This window comes from Osmia bicornis, chromosome 16, assembly GCF_907164935.1.
Source record: "Osmia bicornis bicornis chromosome 16, iOsmBic2.1, whole genome shotgun sequence".
In the NCBI taxonomy this organism is placed as follows: Eukaryota; Metazoa; Arthropoda; class Insecta; order Hymenoptera; family Megachilidae; genus Osmia; species Osmia bicornis.
In genome coordinates this window covers 2,144,270-2,155,439 of record NC_060231.1, presented here as the reverse complement: position 1 = coordinate 2,155,439, position 11,170 = coordinate 2,144,270, and the positions used below count along the sequence as shown (strand labels likewise).

Sequence of the window (11,170 nt, the reverse complement as noted above, 5' to 3'; positions counted from 1 at the left end):
ATAAATTATTAAATTTTGAAATATGTAAATACAAAATGTGTAAAAAATCAAATAACCATATGTTTTGTTAAACCTTGTTTTAGGGTTATGATTACTTTTATATTTTATTAATTTTTAACAATACAAATAGATATAACTAACCTCTGTTCAGTTGTTTGGAAATAATACTTAAAAATAAACAATTTTATTGTTTTATATTACGAAAAAATATATGAAATAGATAGCTACCTATTTTACTACAAAGTAAGGAAGTGCAATATATTTAATATAATGTTAGAAAATAGCGTATTAATAAACAAAACCATAAAACAGTCCTCACGCCATAATTAAAAATCATACAGAATTTAATATATTTTTGAAACAATATTTCATCATCGTGTAATGAATAAATCAAAATTACAAACGAAAAAAGTTCCTTTTTATATTTTAATTACCAATGCATACATGCATTAACTGTTTTATTAAATGCAATCTTGAAAATTAGTTTGATAAAATATATTTATCATGCAACATGCACTTAAATGCAATAGCATACAAATGGCCTTTTAAATTTTATAATCATAAACTTAATAACTTAATGTTTTATTTACAGCGTAAAATTTTAATTTTTTTTTAATATCCACTGTAATTTACTATATACATGCATATATACATAAATATATACATACATACATAAAATGAAAGGGTAATTTCTACACATACAAGAAAAAATACATCAATATGACTTTTCGCGAAACTATAGGAAACTTCTTGATATTTAACACTGATTATTTCATTTACTCGTATCCATTACATTAAATCTTTTATGAATATAGATTTTATGAAGACGACAGATTTTATACAAACATGCAAATGTTATATTAAACTTTTGTATATACATTTTCCCACAAATTTAGGTTATGGATACCACACGAAAAACTACTTTCCAACTAGTCATTCCAACGTTACATTCTTACACGTATACATTTACACCTTACAGCAAAGTTACAATAAAAAGAAGAACGAAATAAACGATTTTTAAACTTCTGACAGAAAGTTGCAATTAATTCATGTACAATTTCTCTTATTAAGCCCACGTTACATATAAAGTTTATGATAATTAATTTGGAAAGTAATAATCATAATGCTTAATAGAGCTGTGAATCCCCATTCCGGTAATAAAAATTTGTATGATTATTATGAATTGTAGCATACATATGTTTTTCTGTATGATTAATTAAAAAAAAAGGTACCTTTGTTTACGTATATGTATATATTTATATGTATTTTTATGAGAATACATATATATATACATAGAAATCATACAAATAAAGTCATATAGTTATATTATCCTTATCATGTTGGCAATATAAATTCATTTTATCTAACTTCATTTCATAGGTACATACGAATTGGTTTATAAAAACAAACACATCTGAATAAATATTTATTCAAAATTATATGAATATTTAATTCCATTTTAATACATTTCGCATTTTTATTTCAATATAAAATATACTGTACATAACACATTCAATTATATAGTTTTAGGTATTACATATTACATTATACATTGATTATAAAACATTCATGATATCTAAGTACGATGAATTCAACGAATCGTGTATTCAAATATTGAAAGGTAGTTTGATCGTTGATTAGAAACTGTCATTAAACGATTCGAATGACAATGTTATCGTACTACGAATTTGACATAATTCTTAGACGATAATATATTAGAATAAGAAAGAACATATGTATAAGAATATCCATGTGTAATGGGAGTTTCAAAAGATTATTTAAAGCGATAGTGAAGGAATTAAAACGTAAAAGAAAAGTGTGAAGTGAAGTTAGCTACGAAATATTCTCGGATTCGATTCGAGCGCCGTTTGATCAGCGGTGGGGATAGAAGGGAGGTGTGGTAACGGTTAGGAGTCGAATCCAACCACGAGAGGAGCTAGTAGCGTTTGCCTAGCAGTATGAGGCGGCGTGGGGCTAGGGACGATGCATGGGCTGCGACTAGGAGGCACTTGGGAGGTAGGGAGGGCATGCGAGCAGAGCACAGTTCAGTAGTCGCCATTGCAAGTCCCCCGTGCTCTCGTATTCGTGACACTCGGACGCGTGGAGCCGATTTTACGCTAACCTAATCTCCCCGCGAGGGCCCTAAGTGTGCCCCCCCGATGCAGAGATATTGCACCGAGCTCACCGAAAGATTGTTGAAATCTCTTGATAAGGAATACAATGTAAGTAGCGGAATGAATCCGCGATGCGCCGTCCGTCCGTTCACGCAAACGGCTATCGGGCCACTCTCGATCCCCCGTGCGCCGTGTGCCTGTACCAGTGGCGTGCGCGAGAGTCACTGAGAATGTAGTGTAGCGGCGGCTCCGCGTGTGAGTGAGTAATACGTTTCTTGTGTGTACGTATGATGCCAGTCGACAAATCTTCTCTTTACACGAGTGTGTGCAACATTCAACGTAAACGCGTTGTCGACTACCTGAAGCATAACCTCAATATCCCAACGAAATGTTTCAAACAGAATAGAATTCTTCGAATCACCCTTTCTTTCCACTTTTCAGTCTCTTCTTTATTTCAGATTTTCATATAACCACTTGCATCACCCTAAATCATGTACCCCATTATTTTCAAACTTTTCTCATGTATTTTCAGTATTAACAGTCTCACAGTTTTCCTTGGATTTCTATTGAGAAATATGATCACATCCGTCAAGTCTGAAACGTTTCAGATACATTTCATATCTATGGCCCGATTGCCGTTTTATCATCGAATCCTTCCCATCGACTATAATAAAATTATGTTAAACGTACCGTTGCTGTAGATTTAGAAAATGTCTATAGACACGTGTTGATTATTTTCCATGTTGCAGTTTGTTCATTTCTTATACTGCGTTTAAGATAAAAGTCCTATAACATTGTATCAAAATGACGAAATTATATTATTATTATTATTAACTGTTTTCCTTTGCAATTAGAACAGTATGATTTTTATATTGAAATTTATTTTATTGTAAAATTGACGTTTCTGTATAAATAAAAAAGGAAATCAACAAAGTATATATCACTGTAGTAAAACAGTAATTGATTTTAAAACAGATGTAGATTGTAGATGTTGATTTACCAATGATCACAAACTTGTGTACATTAATAAAGGATTATATTAAGATTATTTAATTTAACTATTAAATTGAACCCTTTTTAATAATTTATTCAACTCTATAAAAATATATTAATTTAAATGGTGACATGCTAAATATTGATATACAAAGTAGATCATGCAAGATTTATGCACTGAAATGTAATTATATATAGTAAAGTGTTCCACGGAATCAAATCTTTTAATACAATACTATGTAATAATGTAATAATGATATTTGAATTTCTTATACGCTTGGTCAAAAGAAAATGTGGTAAAAATTACTTTTAAATCAATAAATTAAGTGCATACGATGTTTTATAGACATATAAGATGATATAGATGTATCACAATGTTTACAATAAACTAATTCATTGTCAAAATTTGTCAGGTCATCGACATGGGAGCTGTTGTGGATGTCATTACGGCCCTGGAAAAGACGGCGATCACAAAGGAGGTACTTGAGGTAAAGACCTTTTGAGTATGATCTAATAAGCGTGTTTATTTTAAGGAATTCCAAACAGTACAGCAGCTTTATGGTATCAGATTGTTTCATCAGATTGCATCATCGTTTTTTATTTGAATACCGTATCATCTAATTATGGGAATGCATTTGATTACTTCAGATTACAAGACTTGGAAAGTATATTAATGAACTTCGACGAAAAACAAATAACGATGCCTTGGCTAAACGTGCGAAGGATTTGGTACGACGTTGGCGCGATATGGTTTTGCCTTCTGCTCATTCTACTCCACAACCGACACCAGCTGATACAGCACCACCAGCTCTTAACGGAGCCAAGCCACATAGTCCCGCGTTAAGATGTTTAAAGCCGCAAAGTCCAGCATTGAGAGGTGTGGTGGTCCCTCCTCAAAGTCCATTGTTGAGGGATACCACTCCACTCAGAGTAAGTTATTAACAGTTTTTCTTCGCCTTGCGTTGTTTAAACTTGCATAATCTTATGAAATATTGAAAAGCTGTGACGTATACTTTGATTTTCTGTGAAAATTAACTTGGATAGATGCGTATATCTTCTATAAAAGTCAGCGAAAGGTAATTAAAACGATGCCTGTAAATGTTATATTGTTCCGATTGCAGGTGCTTAGCCCAGTTTTATCAGTGCATAGTGATCATTCGCATTCTCCTAACGCATCGTCAAATAAGCAGTCAATTACAGTGACCAGCAACCACAGAACAAGTTCTGATGTGCCACCCACGCTTGGTTCTTCGAGCCAACATCATCCAATGGAAGCAGTGCCACGAACTCACAGTTCAAACAAACGTCTTCGAAAAGATGATTTTAAGGACCAACCTAGTTATCAACATCATGATTCAGACTCAATCACCGAAAGTGAATCCTTGGTTAAAAAGCAACGTCTAAACGGCGAGAATATAAGTGGTAATTTAAATTTGCAAGTGCCTAGCCCCACATTTAAAGAAAGAATCTCTGATCAGTTTATGGAGTCTTCCACCGATCCTGACGATTCAGGACCAAAGAAACGTGGTAGAAAGAAAGGCAGTAAATCCATGAAGAAACCACCAGTCTTAGAGGATCGTGTAAAAGAAAAACTAGCTAGTATCTCAAGAAATCCTAAATTAAAGACAACCCAAGAATTGCTGGCTGATCTACGGGCACGCGGCACCAATTCTAGCGTTAATTCAAGTGCTCTACCTAGTCAAAGTGTAGAATCATCCGGCATGGAAGATATTCTGAGAAGTAACAATGAACAAGTATCAAAGTTCCTTCGTTGTCCTCAGAACAATGTATCCCATAGAACTACAGTTTCTGAAGCATCGCCAGAGAGTCGGTTGAAGCCAACGGAAAACTGTCACGACGTACCATCTAAGTGCGAGGAATCGGGTGTAGTGTACAAAGAAAAATCAGTTGCAACTTTTCAAAAAAGCCAATCAGAGCAGTGTAAAGAGTTAACGGTCGAGGAAATACTGGCCAAGTTACCACCTATAGATCCGAGTTCGATCGACTGGAGTGAGTGTGATACTGAAACGACCGAGGATCAAAATAGTACTGAATATCCACCTAGACAAGTTACAGCTGAAGACATAGAAAGGTTACATTCACAGTGCGTTGAAGGACTGAACGGAAATTTCCAACCAAAACTATCGTCTTTAACTTCTTGTAACGAAATACAGGAAACGAACGAAGGAGTATCAGAAAACAATGGTGTAAACAATGTGTATAGCCAAAATGGCGAAGAGTTTCGAGAATGGCATCAGATGCTAGCAAGGCCCAGTTACGATGGCCAGATCCTCCACATATTGCCTTATGTTATTATTGATTAGTAATTTTATTATCTTATCCTATTATTATTCTCTCAAACTTGTGAAGATTCCCTGCAAATATTAAAGAGATTGATCGATGATCAATCTATTAAACCAATTTCTATTGCAACATTATGATTGCTCTTTATTTCTATAAATGTACACGTTACTACCACCCTTGTCATCACATAAAGACTCCCATTATTATTCAGAAAGGAAATTAGAATTTTTCAACGAGTCAATCAGAGTCTCGCTATATAGAAATAACTGGAAATCATTTTTAATATATGTATAATAATTACTATTGCTGACAACATTCTTCGTTGTTGCAATGGTTAATTGCTTTGTCAGTAATGATCGTTTTACTATTATGATTATCATCGTTGTCATCATTGTCATCCTCATCGCCATCGTCGTAATTATTGTTATTGTTGTTATTATTCTTGCTGCTATTATTACTATTATCATTTTCATTATTATTATTATTATTAATTATTATTATTATTATTATTATTATCATCATTATTCATTGACACTGGAAGCATTTCTTATACAGAATTGAATACTTTGAATGATCAAAAGACATAATAATGGGCCTCTGAGATATTGTGTACCTCTAATGTCTGTAACAGTGTATCTATGTTCAAATCTCGTATGCTTCATTTTCGTCGTTTATATTATACGTATTATCATTCCCAATGATATTACTGACATTATTGCTATACTCTAAATATTAGGAAAATTAATTCCAGATTTATGAACAAAATTTACACGGTTATTTATGTCAAACAAATACACTGTAAATGAAACAAGAATGATTTTATTTATCTGGTGAAAGATAATAAAAATAAAATAGAGGCATAAAATTCAAATCAAATAGCGCATTTTGGCCTATACGTGGGAGGAAAAAAAAAATTACTATAAAAATTAAGTATTAAAACCAAGGGTCACTTCATTTATCGTGAAGTATCATTTCGTTTGTTGAAACAAATATTATTTTAAGATATTCTCGAGGGATGATATTAGAGGTGGAAAAAAAAAAATAATAATATAAAGAATAATTATGGCAAAAGGTATGGTCGTACCACGCAAAGATAATGCTATAATAATTCAGATGCTTATCGATATGATATTTTGTTTATGGATTTAAAATATTTATTAAAATGTACAGAAACCATCACTTGAATACGATATGAAAACTAATTTTTTGGGCGTGGTAAAAGTAGTCAAACCGAATATAACGGGGCCTTAATTAAAGTTTAAAAGTAAAAAAATGATATTTGTCTAATAAGGTATTATGTTGCATATAACTTGTAGCAAAGGTAACACGACTCGAGTGTGTTATCAATTTTTCTATCTGAATTTTATTTATAGCGCAGCAAAACGAAAGTGAACGATTGAAATGGACTTTTGTTTTAAGAAATTTAAAGAAAAATCAGAATTATATCGACGGGGAAAAAATGCGTTATGTGCAATGTCCAGCGTTCCAGTGCAACGTTTCAAATGTCTCAGATATGAATTTTTATTTTTCTGTTTTTAAAAAATAAAATAAGACATTTAGTTATTTGAAAAAAACATGTAAATACTTGTATCGCTCGAAATTCCAAAGCACTGGAACCAAAATATACTAACATTTTCTGTAATAACCAAATAATATTGTGTTATGTAAAAAAAAAAACAAAAAAAAAATGAAAGAAAACAAATGTACATATTGTGCAACTATACCGTGTATAATGAATGCTTTGTGAAACATTATGAATTAGAAAAGAAAAAAAATCTCTCATTTTATACGTGTTCATTTTTTGATAATAACAATCACCTTTGGTTTCACTTAATCGTTTTCCAAGCAATTAAGGTTTATACTAAGCTTTTTCTAAGTGATCAGTGAGGAAAAGATGAAATAATTTGTCATTTTTAATTGAGCTTGATAAAAATGGTTAAAAGATAGTGAGATATTTCCAAAATTTAAATAATGTATATATACGCATTTGAATAGTTTCTCGTGTTAATTGTCCACTTACTTATATTGATTAATATGCCTTGCTTTACAAATATATAATAAGTACCTATTTTGTTTATACAGATATTTGTATACCTTTGTATTTAAGATTAAAGACACAAGTTAATATAATTGAATATCACAGTACACGTAGTTACAAGATTGTTTAAATAATTATTTTTAATCGTTTCAAAGCATATAATTTGAATGAAGATCATTTTTAAGTTATCTACGATAATTTATTCATTTCGTTACTCTAGCTCTATTCATCCTTTGATCAGTTACCCAAACGTCTGAGAAATTAATTTAATTGAATTTTTATTTTTCAACGTGTAGATATATTGTTCACATCGAACAATAAAAGTTTTGTAAAGGTATCTTAATTCTTTCATTAAACTTACTTGGATCAGTTTCAAAGAAGTCTTCATTTGCATCAAGCTATATGCTTTGCTATCAATATGATTGCAGAGCGTGCGACATTTTTTATTATGTAATGCATCGATAGCGATTTAGTTGGAAAATAATAAATGACATGTTTCCTTCGAACGAAACGAAAGAAATTTCAATGATTTTCTATACGAATAATTTTTCTTATTCTTCTTATTTTTCTTTTAATAATAATATTTCGAATTTTTCAATGAACCATATTATTAACGGTGTAATATGTATCTCTTTGTTTATCGAAAATAATTACACACGCAATCAATCAATATTTTATAATAAAAGCGCTTATCTTCGTAATGGAATCCCGTGCCTTTTGTACCTCTGCAATTTTATCACAACTCGATGATTGTTGAAAAATGGTATATAAAAAAGTAATGACCAAATATAACGAAAAGAAGCTCGACGGTAGTAAAGCAATATTATTATTATTAGTAACGAGTGATTTCACTATATGGAGTATTTAGTTTTTATTTCATTAACATCTGTTCGAATTTATTGTTAAACAGAGCCAATATCTACATATTTAAAGTCCATCAACAAATGCTATTTGAAAGAGTTCAATAATAAACTAAGTTCTAAAACTGTATACATTAATGATTTATATTCCTATTATTAATATTTTCTTTCAATTCAATCATTTGTATTAATATCACACCATTCGCATTATTATAATTTATGTGATATATATAATATATTTGATTTGGAATGTATTATTTTTATTATTTTTTATTACAATCTGTACAAATAACACACTAGTGTCGGAAAAGTTGCCTTTTAACAGGGGTGAGTATAATCGAATCGAATAGTTCCGTTGTAACCTAACTTTTGGAAATTATATTATAAGTGTACTGAATTATATTTGTAAATTATTATAAATATTATTTATCGATTAATGTAATAAATTGAGTATGATATTTATTAAATGTTTGCGATAGAAATTTGAATGATTTCAAATAGTGATAAATACACGCGAGAGGGCGGTATTAAGATAGCGACTGCGCAATCAATCGGAATAGCGAGATATAGTACACATGCATATGTATGAAAGTATAGTGTTGTGTATATATATATGTATATAAGGTGGGGATAGTTCTGGCATCTATCTCACTTCATTCCTTACTCGGTGTTTAGCGAGTTCGCGTTTATAAGAATACTTAGGATATGTTTAGTCGTTCCTAAGTCGTGAACTATAGTATTAGTAAGGAAATATGCAGTATTTGGTATATTACCCCTGTTCGTGAAGGAACGCTTAATGTGCTTGCATGTGAATGCGCCTCGATTTTCGATTTTTCCCCGTATTTCGTCGTACAGTTTTCAATATGTGTCAGTGAATATTTTGGAATAAATTCGTCATCAAATTTGATTAATTATATGATAAAATGTCGAAGCCCGGTGACAAACAGAGCTATGCGCAGACATATAAATTGGTTGTCGTAGGTGGGGGTGGTGTCGGAAAATCTGCGATCACAATACAATTCATTCAAGTAAGTACTTTTTATGGCCAATAGGTGTACCCAACGTGTATGTGGGTGTACATGTACATATATGTACACGTACGTATCGTTTATATGTTGTACATACGTATGCAACTATATATACATTTCTTCGCCTTTATGTATATATTATGTATGTATACATATACATATGACATTTATTTGTGTATTTGCTAGATTTGTCAATTAGATTCGTTTTCATACATATCTACATACGTCATCTACGATCGCTTCAAATAAGGCAATAATGATTTTTCCAGCTGCTGCACCGAGATTATTTTGTAAATGATAATATAAAATGTTTCAAATAAAAATGAATCTTAGAGTATTAGATTTCAATTACGACTATTTTTGAAGTTGCGCTAATCTAAACATTACAGGAACGAGTTAACGCGTTCTGTTACTGATTATGTCATACAACCAGGGATTGAACTACTAATATAGTCATATAAGTTTGTAATGCTTTGTTTAATAAGTTTGCATGTTATCTTGATAATGTATAAAATGTATCATGTATATTTCAATTTTAATGGAAAATAAAGATTTTTGTTTATTATAATCTTCTTTGTCTCTAGAAAATGTTACGTTACATTTTATTTATGTTTTTCAGAGCTATTTTGTAACCGACTATGATCCAACTATCGAAGATTCTTATACCAAACAATGCGTTATCGATGATATTCCAGCTAAACTCGACAGTAAGTAAATTATTAAGACTGCAATACCATACAGTAATTATTATTTCATATTTGTTTGTATAAGGGTAATAACCGTTATAACTTATATTTTATGTTGATTTTCATGCAGTTCCATAATGAACCAAGGGTTTGTTATTGTAAGACTATAATTTCTTAACCAGTATTTAATCAAAAGAATTCAATTAGTGAAGTCGTAAACATTCAAAATAATATTATATGTTCTTATAATGGTTTTGATAATGAAGCTAATAATATTTCATATTTTAGTATTGGATACAGCAGGTCAGGAAGAATTTAGCGCGATGAGAGAACAATACATGAGAAGCGGCGAAGGTTTTCTCCTTGTATTTTCAGTAACAGACCATTCATCTTTCGATGAAATATTGAAATTTCATAGGCAAATCCTTAGAGTAAAAGATCGTGATGAATTTCCCATGCTTATGGTTGGGAACAAAGCAGATTTGGATTATCAAAGAATTGTAAGTATTATTGTTTCTCAGTAAAAAGATACTATTTTAATTTGATCTATTTATTGTAGGTGTCTGTCGAAGAGGCTCAAAATATGGCTCGCCAGTTAAAAATACCATACATAGAGTGTAGTGCAAAATTAAGAATGAATGTTGATCAAGCTTTTCACGAGTTAGTAAGAATTGTTAGGAAGTTTCAGTTGTCTGAAAGACCCCCGCTAGATTTAAATCATAAAAAGAACAAAAAGAAATGTTGCATGTTGTAATATTCAATATGTTCTTGATCAGCTAAACGAAACAATTGATACAAAGTGAAAATCACGAATCAACAAAGTATTCGATAATGGCAATTATAAAGCACAAACGGTGGTAATTTTAAGGCAGCAATGAGTCTTGTCATATTTAGAATACCAAAAAGGTATTCTCTTTGGTAAAAAAGAACTTATTTATACAAACGGAATTACTAGCCTAGGATTTTTATCAACGAAGATGAATTTTGTATATGTATTCTTACTCTAACAAGAATTTTCATAATTTCTTTTTATGAAGTAGTATAATATACAGGGTGTTCTGCAGGAATGGACTATGTCTTTGAAAAGATCGAATTGAGACATAAGATAATATTGATTGGATTTTTGTACATTAGCACAGTTGACTTA

At 31.0% G+C, this 11,170-nt stretch overlaps 2 protein-coding genes across 8 annotated transcripts; both read left to right on the top strand.

Moving 5' to 3' along the window:
• Positions 1 to 1,527: 1,527 nt before the first annotated feature.
• Positions 1,528 to 8,439, top strand: LOC114879509 (mediator of RNA polymerase II transcription subunit 26). Of its 7 annotated transcripts, none has more exons than XM_029194488.2 (4): positions 1,528 to 2,016; positions 3,521 to 3,595; positions 3,756 to 4,037; positions 4,229 to 8,439. In XM_029194488.2, exons 1-4 carry the CDS (start codon positions 1,984 to 1,986, stop codon positions 5,429 to 5,431), a joined length of 1,593 nt encoding a protein of 530 aa, XP_029050321.1. In that variant the 5' UTR covers positions 1,528 to 1,983; the 3' UTR covers positions 5,432 to 8,439. The 7 variants fall into 7 exon arrangements, with proteins under 7 accessions (XP_029050321.1, XP_029050320.1, XP_029050325.1 ...); XM_029194487.2 differs by having other exon boundaries at positions 1,529 to 2,222; XM_029194492.2 differs by lacking the exon at positions 1,528 to 2,016 and adding an exon at positions 2,233 to 2,369.
• Positions 8,440 to 8,921: 482 nt separating this feature from the next.
• LOC114879496 (ras-like protein 2) lies at positions 8,922 to 11,090 on the top strand. The gene is made up of 4 exons (XM_029194469.2): positions 8,922 to 9,337; positions 9,957 to 10,044; positions 10,312 to 10,523; positions 10,583 to 11,090. The coding sequence occupies exons 1-4, from the start codon at positions 9,233 to 9,235 to the stop codon at positions 10,775 to 10,777; spliced, it is 600 nt and encodes a 199-aa protein (XP_029050302.1). The 5' UTR covers positions 8,922 to 9,232; the 3' UTR covers positions 10,778 to 11,090.
• The last annotated feature ends 80 nt before the right edge of the window (positions 11,091 to 11,170 follow it).